At 47.4% G+C, this 18777-nt stretch overlaps 1 protein-coding gene across 1 annotated transcript in view; it reads right to left on the bottom strand.

Annotated features, from left to right (window-relative positions):
• The window catches only part of RYR1 (ryanodine receptor 1), a 161792-nt gene that overhangs the window by 93736 nt on the left and 49279 nt on the right, over positions 1 to 18777 (bottom strand). The window contains exons 21-34 of the mRNA XM_063140526.1: positions 16613 to 16717; positions 16278 to 16381; positions 15658 to 15741; positions 14787 to 14946; positions 14119 to 14266; positions 12231 to 12433; positions 11507 to 11681; positions 9540 to 9748; positions 7481 to 7863; positions 6464 to 6596; positions 5386 to 5546; positions 4083 to 4248; positions 2102 to 2188; positions 1193 to 1419 (exon numbers count right to left, since the gene is read on the bottom strand). Coding sequence (XP_062996596.1) covers positions 1193 to 1419; positions 2102 to 2188; positions 4083 to 4248; positions 5386 to 5546; positions 6464 to 6596; positions 7481 to 7863; positions 9540 to 9748; positions 11507 to 11681; positions 12231 to 12433; positions 14119 to 14266; positions 14787 to 14946; positions 15658 to 15741; positions 16278 to 16381; positions 16613 to 16717 — 2345 coding nt within the window. The remainder of the gene's footprint in view (positions 1 to 1192; positions 1420 to 2101; positions 2189 to 4082; positions 4249 to 5385; positions 5547 to 6463; positions 6597 to 7480; positions 7864 to 9539; positions 9749 to 11506; positions 11682 to 12230; positions 12434 to 14118; positions 14267 to 14786; positions 14947 to 15657; positions 15742 to 16277; positions 16382 to 16612; positions 16718 to 18777) is intronic.

Raw genomic sequence — 18777 nt, 5'->3', positions numbered from 1 at the left:
GAGCATCAGCCTTATCGACACCCCAGGGATCCGGAGCGTTGGAGGAAAGGCAGGAGCACATTGTAGCGATGGCCGCCAACGTGGATGGCTTTAAAAGGGGTTGGACAAATTCATGGAGAAGGCGGCCAGCCATGGGCACTAGTCCTGATGGCTATATTACCTCCAGTGTCAGAGGCAGTAGGCCTCTGCCGACCAGTTAGTGTGCAACACAAGTGGGAGGGTGCTGCTATTACACTCGTGTTGTACTCATGGGCTTCCCACGAGCAGCTATTTGAATGCTGGATTACATGGACCCCTGGTCTGATTAAGGATGGTTTTCTTATGCTCTTGTGTAATCGGCTATTCCACCGCAGCCACCATTGCACATCTGCTTGTACACACACACGCATTTTACACCTGGTTCTGGTTGGTGGACTTTGAGGGCTCTAGTGAAAAACAAAGCTGTTTCCACAAGCCTGCTGTCTTCCCACGCCTGCTGGAGATGAAATTCAGGACATATCCCAGGAAAGGTGGGCACTCTTTCCCAGGGATACCCCTATGGACGCTGTGGGAAGCCATCTCAAAAAACAGAAATGAAAGAACTAGAAACAACAGGAAGGAGCCCCAATAAGAAAGACACTGAGATAAGGCCCTTATCTCAGTGTCTTTCTTATTGGGGCTCCTTCCTTTTGTTTCTCACTGTGGCAAATCTGCTTGGTCTATACCACTTTACAGATTGCAGAGGGGGTGGCACTTACAAGTTCTTCCACTAAAAGCAAACTAGATGCCAGGCATAAGAGTTCATGCCTCTCTTTGAGTTCTGTGTGCAATTGTCGTATGAAGCAGCACTCAGCCATGCCAGACCCATCTGCAGTCTGAAATGGTACAGTCCAGACACTGACTAAAGTCCTCTTTGACTTGCGAAAACATGCCCAGAGATACGAGAAGAAAGCATGACAGTTGGACTTCACTAGTTTCCCTAGCAGGTGGCGAACTCCTGCTTCTTGCCTGAGAAACACATTTCTGGTCACTTTGGATAATTAAACTTTTCCTTGGATGCTGAGCGGCAGCAATCAAATCATGGCCGCTTTCTATCCCGAGGAGGCAGCATAACCCCAGCTGTGGAGACCGTCCACCAAAGCATCCCACGAGCACATGGGTTCTTCAGCTCCGTTCTTGCGGGGGGGGGGGGGGGGGGCTACAGGCAGCTCACCGACTTTCCTCCGGGATGTGGAGAGCCATCATGAAGTTCGGCTCGATGCACTCGACCATCCAGCCATGCCGGTCACTGAAACGGGCCACGTCCACCCGCAGGAATTCGTCGGGCATGCGGCTCCAGGTCATTGGCGTCAGCATCTGGATAGCAAGCCGGGGTGGGCACTGGGGCTCCGGGTTCTTCCGCTCACTGCGAAACATGGCACCTGAGATGGGCATGATGTTCTGTCAGGGGAGGAGAGGCAGAAGAATGGGATAAGGATCACAGCGGCCCCTCTGTGCTAACGGACTGCTATTGAGTGGTACGGGCCTTACTGTCGTGTTTCCAAGCCCCCACCCTGCCCGCTTCCTGAGCGAGACAGTAAAGAGGTCTCCCAAGTAGTCCACAAAACTTTATTCTGCAAATAAACATCTATTTGCACCTCAAGAGAGTTAAAACCCTAGGAACTTCCCTCTAGGCTGACACTTGGCTAAACTAACCGAGACACTTGTCCTTTCAACAAAAAGGGAAAGACTTTTCCATGAACCCCCTTTTACTTCAAGGAGGATTCTTCTGAAGAAGACTTTGGTGGGAAGCTAGCTGAACCGATCGCCTCTCGCCTTCTTTTAGCTCTGCCCGTTTGAGTCTGCGGTGGGCTCTAGGATCAGCCAACTCTGAACTCCCTTCCCCCTCTGAGAATGGTTGATTTCCCGCAGACTGTGTTTCGGTAACGTTTTCAGCGATAAGGTCTGGCGAAGGTTCATCCTCAGCTGGTGGGAGAAGCCCGGCAGAATCACCTCCCCGCACTTCCCACGTAGACAGGTATGTTTCTGGCCCTGTCTTTTCTGCTTCAGAATCCGCTTCCGATTGATAGCCTGAAACTCCTTCCCCCACCCTAAGGGGAACAGGCCTGGTCATAACACCTACCTTCAGCTTGCCCAGTTCAAACTGAATTACGTTTTGGCTTGTTGGGAGAGTGATGACAGCAGGAAACAGTTTGGTGTTTGGCTCCACCTGGGATGGGATAGAGATGGAAGAAAGAAAACATAGTAAAAATACACTGGGCGGGGGGGGGGAGGGGGGAAACACTGTCAGAATACTGAATTTGTTTTTTGTTGTTTATTCGTTCAGTCATTTCCGACTCTTTGTGACTTCATGGACCAGCCCACGCCAGAGCTTTCTGTCGGCTGTCGCCACCCCTAGCTCCCCCAAGGTCAAGTCTGTCACCTCCAGAATATCATCCATCCATCTTGCCCTTGGTCGGCCCCTCTTCCTTTTGCCTTCCACTTTCCCTAGCATCAGCCTCTTCTCCAGGGTATCCTGTCTTCTCCTGCCAAAGTACTTCAATTTTGCCTTTAATATCATTCCCTCAAGTGAGCAGTCTGGCTTTACTTCCTGGAGTATGGACTGGTTTGATCTTCTTGCAGTCCAAGGCACTCTCAGAATTGTCCTCCAACACCACAGTTCAAAAGCGTCTATCTTCCTTCGCTCAGCTTTCCTTATGGTCCAGCTCTCGCAGCCATAGGTTACTACGGGGAATACTATTGCTTTAACTATGCGGACCTTTGTTGTCAGTGTGGTATCTCTGCTCTTAACTATTTTATCAAGGTTTGTCATTGCTCTCCTCCCAAGAAGTAAACGTCTTCTGATTTCCTGTTATTTTACTCATTTATTTTTATCCTATACACATCTACTCAGAAATAAATCCCATGGTGTTCAATGGGTTTTGCTCCCAGGTAAGTGCATAAAGGGTTGCATGTTTAGCCACTATGACATGCTGGCTGGGGAGGCTGACAGCTGTACGGCTTTTTTCCTGTCCAGACAGCAGAGGATTGTGTCCTAAAACAGTTTAAGTTTGTAATGTAGGTGAGCCTTTCAGTGGGTGTTAACATAAGGCATCCTTCACCATCCTCTAAGAAAAGCCCTGATTCTGGGAAGCTCACAAGGACATGGAAACTATGGCTTTTGCCTGCTGTTTGTCCAGAACACTGGTGCTTAGAGGCTGTTCTTATATATCTTTATCTATTCCTGCGTTATTTGTTGCTTTGTATTGCATTTTATTCTTTTAAATATTTGCATTGCATTTTATATTTATAATAACTGTATTTCATTAGTCTTTTAACTGGTTTGTAATCTGCCCAGAGAACATGTGTTATTGGGTGGATTAAAAAGATAACAATAAATAAGTGAATTCGACATATACTGCCTTTCAATATGGAAGTTCCATTTCAGTGAAGAAGGTTAATACCTACTTATAGACCTGTCATCTATAAACTGCTTAATTCCATTTTGGAGGCAGCAAGGCCTGTGGTCATCGCCATATCTAGTGGCAGTAAATGCCATTAACTAATGATGCGGAGGGCAACCAGGATGATCAGGGGTCTGGAAACAAAGCCCTATGAAGAGAGACTGAAAGAACTGGGCATGTTTAGCCTGGAGAAGGGAAGATTGAGGGGAGACATGAGAGCACTCTTCAAAGACTTAAAAGGTTGCCACAGAGGAGGGCCAGGATCTCTTCTCGATCCTCCCAGAGTGCAGGACACGGAATAACGGGCTCAAGTTAAAGGAAGCCAGATTCCAGCTGGACATCAGGAAAAACTTCCTGACTGTTAGAGCAGTACGACAATGGAATCAGTTGCCTGGTGAAGTTGTGAACTCTCCCACACTAGAGGCCTTCAAGAGGCAGCTGGACAACCATGTGTCAGGGATGCTTTAGGGTGGATTCCTGCATTGAGCAGGGGGTTGGACTCGATGGCCTTGTAGGCCCCTTCCAACTCTGCTATTCTATGATTCTAAGAGGAAAATCCTTTCCTCTGACTGAAGACGAACACACACACACACACCCCACACACAGTCCATGGTTTCCTGGGGAATATGTCCTGCCCTTCCGTCAAGGATCCCTGCTTACCTGGAAGAAAGTGTTGACCTCTTTCCCGTTGGCTGTGAAGGTCATAAGGCCTGTTGCCAAATCAATGAGGCAGCCAATCACAAGGTCCACCGTGCTGACCCGGGTCTGCTGCGTATTGCTGACAAAGTCCCCTCCCCAGACCATGTAGCAATTGCTTCGCTTGATGCTGCCAAAAGGAGAAACGGTTGAAGAGGCTACATCATGTTCTTCTATTATTATTATTGTTGTTGTTGTTGTTGTTATTTACAATATTTATACGCTGCTCCATATCTAAAATAGATTCTGGAGCGGTGCACATAAGAACGAAACAGAAAAAAGAAAGAAGATTAAAAATAACAAATCAAAATTGTTCAATTTAAAACAAAGGACCAATAAAAACAGTGGCTGGTCAGTTGAGGAAGGCTTCGGGTGAAGTATAAAGTGTCGGTTATCAGCCTCGTGTGGCGCAGAGCGGTAAAGCAGCAGTTTCTGCAGCCGAAACTCTCCTCATGGCCTGAGTTCGATCCCAGCGGAAGCTGGTTTCAGGCAGCCGGCTCGGGTTGACTCAGCCTTCCATCCTCCCGAGGTCAGTAAAATGAGTACCCAGTTAGCTGAGGGAAAGGTAATAACGGCCGGGGAAGGCAACGGCAAACCACCCCGCTATAAGGCCTGCCAAGAAAACATCAGCGAAAGCTGGCGTCCCTCCAAGAGTCAGTAAATACTCAGTGCTTGCACGAGAGGTTCCTTTCCTTTCCTATCACCTTTAAAGCCCTTCATGGTTTGGGTCCAGGCTACCTGCAGGATGGCCTTCTCCCGTACAATCCGCCCCGCACACTCAGGTCCTCTGGGAAGAATCTACTTCAGTCAGCAAAGACTAGGCTGACAGGTATTACCCAGAGGACCTTCTCTTCTGCTGCTCCCAGACTGTGGAATGGCCTGCCGGAGGAGATTCGTCAACTTGACAGTCTTAGCATTTAAGAAAGCAATAAAAGACTGATCTCTTCCAGTGGAATTTTATAATGCTTTTTGGATGTTTTAAGGACGTTTTAATCATGTATACTATGTTTTTAATCAGTTTTTATGTGTTTTATATTTGCTGTTGTTCCCCGCCTCGACCCAAGTGGAGAGGGGGATAAGAAATATATTATTATTATTATTATTATTATTATTATTGAAAGGAGTTGTTTTCAGGAGGCGTCGGAAGCAGTGGCACAGTGCTAGGCCTCTTCTCAACACCTGCCTGCCTCTGCTCAGGCAAAGCACAGGGCCTCAGGAACTATTTCCAACAGGCCCCACGTGCACAGTAGGCCCAGCTAACTCTCACCTGTCATGGATGTTTCCCTTGTCGTCACCCATGGTGATTGTGACGTTGCGCACCTTGGTGAGGTCAAAGTTCATGTCATGCTGGTGGTAGTCAGGTGTGACCCAGCCTACCCAGACGCAGGTGGGCTCCTGGCCCGCAAAGATCCGGACTGAGTAGTAATACTGTGAGGGTTGGAGGGAGAGAGAGGCAGGATGTCAGTCACTAGATGTGGGTCTATGAGAGACCAAAAACACAATTGTTTTTCTCCCCAAAGAGGAAACCGTTTATTGAGCATTGGAAAGAGGCTCATTCTTCGACAGATATAATGTGTTTCTTTAATGTGTTGTAAAGACACTGATGTTAAAATCCATTGAGCCACATTAATAAAAATGTATTTATTTATTCAAAGTATTTTGATGATGAGCCCTGACTCACGCATTTCAAACGTAATTTAGCGCTATACACATGAGCCTGCCTGAGCTTTGGGCTTGAACATTCCCCTCTCTTCCTCAATCTTCCAGGGGAGAAGATCCAAAAAAATTCTTCCAAATTTAAACTAACTGTAGTTATATCCAATATGGACAAACTGTGGTTAAGTTAAACTATGGCTTATTGCAACAAGCCAAGATCAAATCATGGTTTCTGATCCTAGCTTGTTCCAGTAAACCATAGCTTAAGCGAATTCCAATTCCTAGTTTGGACGTAAAAAGAAACTACAATTAGTTTAAAGCAGGAATTGCTTCCAGTCTTCTCCTCTGGCCTGCACTAGAGGCGAAAGGAGGCAGCAGTGTTTGAACCCAAGTCTCACGTAGACTAAACTATGGTTAACATTTGAACTGGGCCATTAGAACCCACGCATGTAATTCATTAACTCAAATGTTTTCCCCCCAGACATTTCACATCTGTCAGTTCAAAGCATAGGAGAAGACCAGATGCTCTTGAAATAGGACAGAGAGTATTTTGCCTTATCACTGTCAAAAGCGCCCTCGGCATGGTTTTGTTGTGGCAAAGCACTTCCCAGCACCCCATGTTAAAGGTGGAACGCCCCGTCTCTCAAAAGACTATGCCAAGCCCCACCAAACAGCCATGTCCTTATTACCGTGGTGGTGTTCATGACGATCTCAGGGTCGTCTCGGTCATCCGGAACCACCTCCTCTTCCAGTCGAGGTACCGTGGGCACGACGGGAGCAGGGGTGATGAAAGTAGTGGCCTTCTTGGCTTTGAAAAGGAAGCTGGAGATGACAGGAGGGGGGATTCCATCAGAAAGTGCAGGCTGACGCAACATCCCAAATATCGTGCCTGATTCTCTCGAAAGCTGCTCTCCTAGGCATGCTGGCTTGGAAATAAGGACCACTAAACTCAGCGGGACTTCCTTCCAAGCATCCCTGCTGCAAATTGTCCACGTCGGAAAAGCAAAGGTGCATGGAATTTTGACCGTTAAAATCCCCATATACGGCTTCACGGCACCTAACCATTTATCTCAAAATCTGTTTTGAGTACAAGAATTCCACAGTTTTTGCCCATTTGCACTGCATATTATTTATTTATTTATTTATTACATTTATATCCCGCCTTTTTTCCTCTAAGGAACCCAAGTCGGCGTACATAATCCTCCTCCTCTCCATGTTATCGTCACAACAACCTTGTGAGGTGGGCTGGGCTGGGCTGAGAGTCTGTGACTAGCCCAAAGTCACCCAGTGGGTTTCCATGGCTGAGTGGGGACTAGAACCCAGATCTCCCGACTCCCAGTCCAACACTTTAGCCACCACACCACACTAGGTCTCTTTAGCACTAGCACCTGCAAAGAAAAAGATCCTCTCTACATACATATCCCACAGAGCAGAGGTGGGGGACCTCAGCCCAGGAGCCATATCCAATTCGGCCCTCTGAGGTTCCCCGGAAGACCATGTCGCCTTCTCCTAACTTCACCCATTTGCCATCAATCACTGATGGTTTCCCGACTTTGGAGCATTTTATCCCCCATTCTATTTTTGGCCCCACCCCCCAAAGGAACATACCACACACACACAATGGGAGGCAGCCCCCAAAGTGTCTCTGAAATGGAATTCAGCCCTCGGGCTAAAAGAAATTCTCCACGCTGCCTTATAGCCCTCACCCTCTCTTCGTCTTGCTTTTTTCGGTGGAGGCGTCCTTTTCGTTCTCAGCCTTGGGCGCCTCCTTGGGAGTCTCCTTGGGAGTGGCGGGCGGAGCAGGGCCTTGCTTCTCCTTCTCGGCTTCCTCGGCCTCCTTGCGGCTGGCGGTTTTCTTCAGCTGCTCAAACTCCGAATCCAGGTCGACGTCCTTGACGTCGTCTTCGGGGATGGTGAGGGCGTGGGTGAGCGGCGTGGTGCCGGCGGTGATCTTGAATTTCTCATGGAACTCCACGGGCATGCTGAGGCGCAAGAAGAGGAGCTCCACCACTGCGTTCTGGGAGCCGAAAGTCCGGTGCGTCAGCTTGAGGCACGGTGGGTTGTCCACGGTGCCGTCCATCCGTGACACCTGACAGGGGAGGAGAGATGCACAGAGTTAAGAGTGGCGCTGAGGGACAGGCTCCTTTCCCTCTTCAAGCTGACCCTCGTTCAGAGGATTTGTGTCCAGTTCTGGGGGCCACACTTCAAGAAGGATGCAGACAAGCTGGAGGGGGTTCAGAGGAGGACAACAAGGATGATCAGGGGTCTGGAAACAAAGCCCTACGAGGAGAGACTGAAAGAACTGGGCAGGTTTAGCCTGCAGAAGAGAAGATTGACGGGAGACATGATAACACTTTTCAAGTACTTGAAAGGTTCTCACAGAGAGGAGGGCCAGGATCTCTTCTCGATTTTCCCAGAATGCAGGACATGGAATACTGGGTTCAAGTTACAGGAAGCCAGATTCTGGCTGAACATCAGGAAAAACATCCTGATTGTTAGAGCAGTACAACAATAGAAGCAAGGACCTAGGGAGGTTGTGGGCTTTCCCATGCTAGAAGCCTCCAAGAGGCAGCTGGACAACCATCTGTCAGGGATGCTTTAATGTGGATTCCTATATTGAGCAGGAGGTTGGACTTGATGGCCTTACAGGCCCCTTCCAACGCTACTATTCTGATTCTATGATTTCTGGTATGTCTTGGAGCCTGATCAGAGCCGCCTCAATGAAAAGTTCAGTAATGGGAGATAAACTGCCTGGGGGGGAAAAAGCTCGTTCACCACTGCAGGGGTGGCCAACACATGACACACAGGCCACATCCAACCCCATGGGCCAATTTTGTGGGGGGGGGGGCACACCCTGCCACTGTGCCAGAATCATCCAGGTAGCACCATTTCATTTTAAAATAAATGTGCGCGCTGTATTTTAAAAGAAAATGGGTGTTATTTTCCTCTGCTGCAATTTCAGCCACAAATTTGACAACAGCAATTCTGGGGAGGGTCCAATCCCACTCAGTCCCAGTGAGGGGGGTGGACTGGCCCCCAGACCAAGCAGAAGTTTCCCATTCCTGCTTTACAACATGCAGTTGCAGGGCAGTGCTGCCTGTGCGCTCGCAAAAAGGTAGGAAGTTTGAAAAACAACTAGCCTAGATGGTGAGGTTTCATCTCCTCACAAGCGTCTTCCCTTGTGCAATCTCTCATCTCCATGTCTCAAGCAGAGATGTCTCTTCACCTCTCAGCCCCTCAGGCCCACATCTCCATAACCTGGTTCACATGACTACCTCAGCCAATATATGCTTCCATGTCTTTCTATGGCTTCATAACGCCACCATTTGTTTATTTCCCAAGAAACTGGTCCCTTTTCACCACAATGGCTTCCTCACAAACCTCTCCTGTTCCCTGAGGTGTCTCCTCATGGTTAGGCCACAGGCCCAGCTAATGTATCTCTCCTTACAATCCCCTCAGGAGCCACTTTGGCCACCTTTCCTCACAGGCCTCAAAATTCCTTCCTGAAGTTCCCCCACGCCCCAACTCTACAGCCTTCCTCCAAACAGTGCCCTTTTCCGCAGAAGATGTTTGGCTCCTAAACTCTTCCCTCACGAACACCGTTCAAGAGCTTTCTCTGCAGCCACCATCCTTTCTGAATCTCAGAGCTCTGCTCTGTGGTGCGGTTCACAGAAAACTACCCCCCTTCCGCTCAACAACGTCCAAACAGTCAACCCACGCTGCTCTCGCGTGCCGTGGCCCACAGCCACGTCTTCCCCTTCTCACCTCATAATGAGGGTGCTCCGTCGGCACTGGGGCAAACTGGGGCAGGCTCTTGCTGAACCACATGGTGATGTCCCGCTTCATGTTGATAGCAAAAGGCTCAAAGCCTTCCTGCAGGCCGCAGATGGTGAAGTAGCGGAGGCTGCTGACATCTTGGCCCAAGTTGAGACGCCCAACCTGGGACAAGCCCAAGCTGCAAACCGGGATGAAGCCTGCAAGTGAACACCGACCCCTCAGTCAAATAAAGTAAAAGACATTTACTCCAGTCAACAAAAATAAGGCTGACAACTGTTACCCAGAGGACCTTTTCCTCTGCCGCTCCCAGATTATGGAATGGCTTCCAGTCTGTTTCTGGGCACAATTCAAAGTGCTGGTTATGACCTATAAAGCCCTATATGGCTCAGGTCCAGGTTATTTGAAAGACCATATTCTCCCTTATGAGCCTGCCTGTGCTTTGAGATCTTCTGAAGAAGGCCTTCTTTCAGTCCCGCCATCTTCACAGGCACGCTTGGTGGGAACATGGGAGAGAGCCTTCTCGGTGGCTGCTCCAGTACTCTGGAACTCTCTTCCCGGGGAAGCTAGGCTGGCTCCCTCCTTGATGGGCTTTCGGAAGCAGGCTAAAACTTGTTTGTTCCAGCAGGCCTTTGGAGAATAATCTGGCCCTCCATCTATGTTAATGTCTTATAATTTTGTTGTGTATTTTAAACGGGTTGGGGTTTTTTTGCATTTCTTTTCCTAGGTTTTACAATGTGTGTTTTAAACTTTGTAAGACCGCCTTGAGGCCTAGTCTTGGGCAAAAGGCAGGATAATAATAATAATAATAATAATAATAATAATAATAATAATAATAATAATAATATAATTACCTGCCAGGAGAGATTCGTCAACTTAACAGTCTTCCGGATTTTAAGAAAGCTATAAAGACTGATCTCTTCCGGCAGGCCTACCCAGTTGAATTTTAAGATGCCTTTTAATAATGTGCTGCTTTTAATAATGCATTAGTTTTAAATGTTTTAATTATATGTATTTTATGGCATTTACATTTATGTTGTACCCCGCCTCAATCCGGAGGGAGAGGTGGGTAACAAATAAAATTATTATTATTATGATTATTATTGTTGAAATGAAATCTTAAGAAATAAAATGAAAACCAAGAGGGACAAAGGAGTCTGGTGGGTACCAAAAGAAGTATCTGCAGGCAAATGGGTGCCCGTGGGCACCGCACTGGAGATCCCCACCCTAGCTACTCATTCCTGGACTCTAGCTGCTAAAGCAGCGTTTCCCAACATGGCGCTTTCCAGATGTGTGGACTGCAATTCCCATCATCCCCACCAGAACTGCTATTGGTCATGCTGGCTGTGGACAATAGGAGTTGTAGTCCAACATATCTGCAAGGCACCAGGTTGGGAAAGGATGCACATGAGTGTTTCATTGTCCTTGCAGTTGGTGAGGGAACTCATGAGCTCTTGGAATCTCTTGTTGAACCCATGAGATCCAGCTCTTGGGATCTCTTGTTGAACCCATGAGATCCAACTCTTGGGTTCTCTAAATGAACCCGTGAGATCCAACTCTTGGGTTCTCTTGTTGAACCTGTGAGATCCAGCTCTTGAGATCTCTTGTTGAACCCGTGAGATCCAGCTTTTGGGATCTCTTGTTGAACCCGTGAGATCAAACTCTTTGGATCTCTTGTTGAACCTGTGAGATCCAGCTCTTGGGATCTCTTGTTGAACCCGAGAGATCCAGCTCTTGGGATCTCTTGTTGAACCCATGAAATCCAGCTTTTGGGATCTCTTGTTGAACCTGTGAGATCCAGCTCTTGGGATCTCTTGTTGAACCCGTGAGATCCAGCTCTTGGGATCTCTTGTTGAACCCGTGAGATCCAACTCTTGGGATCTCTTGTTGAACCCGTGAGATCCAACTCTTGGGAGAACAAGAGAACAAGGAAGAGAACTGCAGTGTCCTCTACTTACCGTCTCCAATTTCAATGTCTTTGAAGGCCAGGTCGGACCCCGAGTCACTGATCAACATCTCCCCGTTGAGCGTGAACATGATGTTGTTGTCGGTGAGGTCGATCATGCAGCCAACCACATCGCCCGGTTGCCATGGGCGCCCGAAAGGCTCACTGCCCACGTGCCAGCGCTGGCCCTAGAGAGGAGCAGGCAGGAAGGGACGCATCAGGCTACAGGTACCAAGGTGGGGAGGGCCTGGTCACGGGACTAGGAATGGGAGAGAAATCTGTTCATTTGCATTGACCTAATTTCGAACCACTAGGCAAACGGAAACACCTACATTTGCACTTCGCTGAATTTTGCAATGGAGTTTTCCAGTCAAAAAACACGTACAAAAATGGGTATGTTAGGGGAAATAATATTCAAAAATGCATTGCATTAGGAAAATTGCTTGTTTAAAAAAAAGTGTATATAACAGGCAAAAATCCATACACAAAAGCATGTATTAGAAGAATTCTCAAGTGAACATTTCTTCTGAAAATCTCCAGAGTTCAGGAAGAACAAAACAGAAGACTGGAGAAATTCTCAAGAGTTTGAGATGAACCTAACTTAAGATTGGGAGGATAAGAAATTGAGAGAAACAGAAATCGTCAGGCCTAGCAGGGACGCAAAGATTGGGCTCGCCAGTGAGGCCCCCAGATTGCTTGGAGGGGGGCGGGGATACAGCCCGCTCTCGCTGACTCACCCGATGCCCGTTGAAAACGTAGGAGAGCTCATCCGCTCCCAGGTCCACGTCAGGCTGCACATTTGGCCGCGCCCAGCCCACGCGCATCTCACCAGTGGTGACGGCCTCGAACTCAAAGTACCACTTGCCCGACTTCACCGCATAGAACTGCTCAGCCCGGAAGATGCGGACCTTCTCTGTCCGGGACTTGCTCATCTCTTGACCTGCTCAGGGGTCGAGGAAGAGGTGAAACAGTCATGTCATTTCCTTACAGGTCTCCCACAAATTCTGTTCTGTTCTTTTTCTTCTAGACTAGTGGTACCCAAAGTGGGCGGTACCACCACCTTGGGGGTGGTGGGATTGCATAAGGGGGTGCTAAGAGACAAAGGGGCGGCAGGGGGCGCTTGAGGTGGTCTTTTCCGAGAAGCGCCTGTCCAGAAGGTTTTAAAACCCAGGAACATTTTTATGGGAGAAGGTAGTTTGGTCTCAAGCCATATAGGGGAAGAATCCACACATGTATTAATATCATTTAAGAAGAGTCCTTTTAACGGTGAATTGAAATGTTTCAAAAGCACCAAAGTGCTAATGAAGAGACATACCCTACTTGGTGTGCCCCGCCACGCTGGCTGCAAAACAGAGGCGTTCACTTTCTTTTCCCTCCCTCCCTCCCTCCCTCGGCAAGCCTGCAGCAAGTGCTTCAGATTTTGAATACATATTCAATTAATTGTTACTGTTTTGAATTTTGTTATTATCTTCCTTAGTGGGTCGTTGAAAACCGCTACTCTGAATAATGATTTTTATAGTGTAGGGTAGGGGGCACTGGGCATGAGTTTGTGGAACCAAGGGGGCGGTTACCTGAAAAAGTTTGGGAACCACTGTTCTAGACAGAGCCAAGTGACACATTCAGATGAACTGTATAGCACAACAGGCTTCCTCAAATGGATGTGTTTGACTATAACTCCCATAAACCCACAGTCAGCATAGTCAAACACCTCTGGAGGGCACCAGGTTGAGGAAGGCTGGCCCAGAGCCAAACAACGCATTCAGATGAATCATATAGCCCAGATGGAAGATTGCATGTTTGAATGTTCTCTTCCACATGGAAATCTCCCTTCCTGCAGAAAACTAACATTTTTGGGACAGGATTCTAGTCTAGACCTTTTTTTTTTTTAATGATAGTTTTCTGTCTAGGTAGAAGGCTGGGCTACAATTATTCCTCTTGAAACCGAAGTTCGTTCTACAAAAAGAGGTTTTATTTCTATATGGAGGAAAATATTCAATCCTACAAGTGGTACAGTCCAGCGAGAGCTGCATTATTATTTTATTGATTTAAAGTATGTTTTAGCCCCACCTTAATAGACGGTATACGTCACAGTGACTGACATCAAGGAATAAAACAGCCCACCATAAAACAACTCTGAAGTTACTCTAACATACACAAACAGCAATAAATCAAAAGAAGCAGCTTCTTATTAGTTCACAAAAGTCACAGCCAATGGGGCCCCACCACCAAGAAGGCCCTAACCTACCCCACTCAGTTCCAAAGCCCACTAGGCTCCAAAGGCCTCTGTTGCAGATCCTATTTATTTATTTATTTATTTATTTATTTATTTATTTATTATTGCATTTATATCCCGCCTTTTTTCCTGCAAGGAACCCAAGGTGGCGTACATAATCCTCCTCCTCTCCACTTTATCCTCACAACAACCCTGTGAGGTAGGTTGGGCTGAGAGTCTGTGACTGGCCCAAAGTCACCCAGTGGGTTTCCATGGCCGAGCGGGGACTAGAACCCGGATCTCCCGACTCCCAGTCTGACACTCTAGCCACTACACCACACTGGCTCTCACTTGGCAGAGGGGCAAGTGAAGGAGGCAGAGGAGCAAACCCAGAGGAGCAGGACGGCACTCACTGGTTTCCTGGTCGGGCGGCTCAATGTTGTATCCATAGCCGATGAGGGTGCGCACCGCCTCGCGCAAGCTGTCCCGGTTGGTTTTCTTGGTCCGCTCGTCTAACAGGCTGTAGGGCACCAGGCGGGGGTTGCGTTTGTTTTTGATGTCCTAAGAGGGATGCCACAGAGAAAGACAGATGTTATACGCTGCAAAGGCAGCTACATGGAGCAAAGCCCATCCAATCAGGAAGGGGATAAGAACAGGAGGCAGGACCTGGCTCACGCATCTCTTTCTGTCCTAAGCCTGCGACTCATTGGCTTAGCAGTGGGAGCGGAACCTCAGGGCCCTATTGGGTCCTCCGAGGTCTTCCAGATGGTCACGCCCCCTTTCCCCCAACCACCAGTCATTTGATTTCCTGCCTTGTGTGTGTGCAGGTGGTCTGTTTGGCCTCTCCCCTTTTGCCTTCCTCCCTACTCACCACTAGAATGCGTCCCCCCCACCCAGCCCCCAAGAGCTTCTGTGAAATGGAATCCAGCCCTCAGGTCCAAAACCGTGGTCTAACATTAGAGCCTCTCCTCCTCCTCCGCTACATTGAATTCTGCCAGGTTCTGGCTTCCATCCATCATGCCAAAGCTCCCTCCTGAACGCCGGCTTGATGCCAAGGGTGGTTCACCCTGCAGTCCCAGACCTGCACGACGCTATAGGTCCATCCCTGCTGGACACGATCTCTTGCCCAGACGTTGTGCCCGTTCTCAGCCAACTTGTCCACCAGGGTGTTCTGGGCCGGAGTTAGCTTGATGTGGTTGAGATCCAGTGGCGCTGGTTTATAGCCGTTGGACATCATGTACCTGTCGGGGAAGAAGCCAGAGTTGGAGCTTTAGAAACAGGGCAGGTCACTCATGGCTCTCAGCTGGATTTCAAAAGCCCTCTGCAAGTGAGCCATTCAGACCTCTGGTAAGAGAGATCTATGCCTTCCCCAGAGGTAAGGGGGTGAGAAAGAAAGAGAGAGGAGGGTGCTACACCGATTTCTGGCTCTGGACGTGCACACCACCAAGATGCAGCCCCGGACTCTTCACAGAATGTGGCCCTCAAAAGATGTAAAAAAGATCCCCCAGCCTAGTTTTAGACGAAGGCCTGCATCTCAAAAGCCCTCTCTGCCCTCCTATTCACACACACCAGCCCAGCCTATATAGGACTATTTGGGCTTGCATTCCCACCTGCTTTGCCAGCCTCTGACTTAGCTCATTCCTTCATCCAGACGAATCAAAATGTTGTATCTCCTCAGTAGAGGAATAGCTCAAGGAACCAAATTTCTGTCTCCAACAGTAAGCAAAAGCCAACCATGGCAATACATCTGCAAATTAGACAACTTTACACATTGGAGATGCTTGCTGGGGATGGTGGGAATTGCAGTCCAACTTCTGAAAGGTGCCTGGTTGGGGAAGGCTGAATTCACGGCCCTATAGGGCAAAACCAACCAACCAACCAGCACACACACACACACACACACACACACGCACCATTTTGGCCTCTGCTTGCAGAGGACCCAAACCACCTACGTTTTGGGCAGCTTGGTTTTCTTGAGGTTTTCTTCAGCTTTCTCATCTGCCATCCCCACATGGCAGCCCAAAGCAAGCAGGGTCCTGCAAGAGGCACAGAGATGGTTACGTAACCTCTGAGTTGAGTCACATTTCTCCCCACCTCCTCTCATTTCAGTGGACAGTGATGGCTTTGGGATTCTGGGAGTTGTAGCGCTCCTCTGCATGAGGCTTTTATCCTGCAATCGATATTGGTTACTCACAGAAGTTTGCAGGTCCTTTACACGACTTTGTACACCTCCCGTGCTTTCTGGCCATTTCCGTGGCTTTATTTGTAAGGGGGATAATGAGCTACTTAAAAATCTCAATGGGTAATTAAGGAGCTTTGTAGTTTAGTTCATCTGCAGGGCACCAGGTTGTGGAAGGGTTTACAACCTGGTGCCCTAATTGCGTTTCTGGGCTCTGGTGCTGCCAGGGACTTTATTTCTAAGTGTACGTCATCCTCTAAGTAAGTAACTGCACACTATCTTAACCTGTCCTATCATCGACACGTAGGTAGATCATACACCCTCTCAAAAGGTAGTGGACCCGCTTCGATTTAACTTGATTTTCTGCTGGAGCTTTTTCCATGATCAACTCACTTGAGTGTCTCTCCCGACATCTGCAGGTTGTAATTGCGTTCTGGTTCTGGCAGGCTGTGGAAATCCAGCAAACATGGGTGCAAGCGCTTGTTGTCATCCCGGATCTGAAAAGGGACAGAGATGCAAAAACAAAACAAAAAACCAGATTAAGTATCCCCATCAAAAGTCCTCCTTTACTTGCAATTCAAAAGACCCAGCTCAGCCTTTTGTAAGATGGGTGGGGGAGTGATGGTGGGGTGAAGGAAACATCTCCCAGGTCAATATATTGACTGTGGGACAGGCAGGGAATAGAACACAAGGGCCCAAATGTCCCACTGTTGGTGAGCGAAACTCACGGGCCCGTAAGTCCACCCTTGCTCGATGCGGGTCAGGGCCCAAAGCTCATGGATATTCTCGGCCAGTTTCTCCCGGATCCGCTCAAGGTGCGGCGGCAATACAATCTGCAAAGAAGGAGAAACTTTAGCAGGGGGAGCGAAGGTAAAAATAAGAAATGAAGGTAAAAATAGTAATTAAAAAAAACATAGAAAATAATTCCAGCTGCCTGCTGCACCAACCCATGACGAAGTTGCTGACGGATTGCACCAGAAAGCTCTCAGCCTCTTTGTCAGCAAGAGAAACTGGGAGGAGTTAAATTCAGTGCGGGAGCATCAGCAGCATTAAATTCTTCTTTTTTATTTTAGTTATTTTTTAATACATCCAAACAATACAACAATTCAATATAAAACAATACCACATAATACACAATAATATTAAGTAAACAATTTGATAAACATATGTTCTAACTTAATTCTCTTTAACATAATCATAATTAACATAAAGGTGCTCCCTCCAACCATGGGATCTTATTCATATTTCCAAAATCTCATTACTTCTTCTGGGGGTGTTTTCCCTCTCCCCTTTAATAATACAAATTCTAAAAACTGTTTCCATATTCCTTCAAAGTCATTCGTTTTTATCATACCTCTTCTAACTTTTATATTACATGTTAGTTTATCATTAATAGCGATATCCCATATTTCTTTATACCAGTCTTCTATATGATAATCCCCTTGAACCTTCCAGTTCCTAGATATCATTAATCTTGCAGCTATTAACAAATTCGTTATCAGTTCTTTTGTCTCTTGATTACAATTCAATTCTCCGTATACTGATAACAATGCCACTATAGGTGTCTCTTCAATCTCCATTCCTAAAATTTCTTTTATCTCTTTAAACACCATTTTCCATAATTTTTGTACATATTCACATTCCCACCACATATGTAAATACGTTCCTTTCTCTTGACAACCTCTCCAACATGCTGCTGAATTCATCTTATTTATTTAATTTAATTTTACCGGGGTTAGGTACCACCTCCAGACAATCTTGTAATAGTTTTCTTTCATCCTCACAGACATATTTCTCAACACTCATTGTTTCCATATCCCTTTCCAACTCTGTTGCCCTATTTGTTCCTTCAAAGCAGCATTAACTTCTAAACCCACATCACTGAAAGGTTTTGCAATGTGTTTAATCAATTAACTGGTTAAATTAATAGTTTAAAAACCTTTTGATTGACTACAAGGGCATCTCCCTTTTGTTAATCAAGCAGCAGATGTTTTTTTTTTAAAAAAAACACGCTTAATTATTGGCTTTAGCTAGACCTAGCGGTCTAGCGGGATGGAGGGCTGAAGATCTCTCGATTTTTTCATCGCGACATCTCCCCGGCAAGGGAGGGATCATCCCTCCCTGATCCCGGGGATCACCCTGGGATTTCGCCCCGTCTAGCTATAGCCGTTGTAATACAAAGCGTTGTAAAACTAATGAGTGGCAGGCATCATCTTAAAAGAAGAGGCATCACCGCCCCTTCTCTCTCACTTGGGAAGGAATGCCTCTTCTAAGACAGGGGCGGCTGTAGCAGATGCAGGCAGCATTTCAAAATAAGCAAAGTATGGTTCTTGCCCCCCCACCCCCCACCCCCACCCCCACAGCCATATTCTTTCACTCATATGCCAATTTATGCAGATTTCATTGAAAGGTTGTGTTGCGTGTGTGAGAGGCAGGAAGAGTCTGTGTGTCTGCACAGGGTGTCAATATGGGCCCGTTCAGAAGACACCTTAAACCACAGCTTTAACCATAGTGGTTAAGCCAGAAAGCCGGGCTATGTTCAGAAGTCACCTTAAACCACGGCTTTAACCATGGTGAATAAAGCTTTTTGATTTATTTACCATGGTTAAAGCCGTGGTTTAAGGTGTCTTCTGAACACGGCCTGGCTTTCTGGCTTAACCATGGTTTAAGGTGTCTTCTGAACGGGGCCTATGTGTGCCTATATCTGGGGTTTAGGGGAGGAAAGTGTCTGTGTGTCTGTGTGGGGATGTGAATAAGTGTGGGGGCTGCATGACTGGATTCCTCAGCCACCAGTGCACCCCTCCGCTCAAGAAAGGTTACCCACCCTGGTTTGAAGATGCCCTCTTTCGATCTGGCCCCCAATCCACTTTCTCAATGTCTTGTGGGGAAGGAC

Source organism: Elgaria multicarinata, chromosome 13, assembly GCF_023053635.1.
Source record: "Elgaria multicarinata webbii isolate HBS135686 ecotype San Diego chromosome 13, rElgMul1.1.pri, whole genome shotgun sequence".
NCBI classification, from domain to species: domain Eukaryota; kingdom Metazoa; phylum Chordata; class Lepidosauria; order Squamata; family Anguidae; genus Elgaria; species Elgaria multicarinata.
The sequence above is the reverse complement of the archived record's forward strand: the minus strand, read 5'-3'. Positions and strand labels throughout refer to the sequence as shown.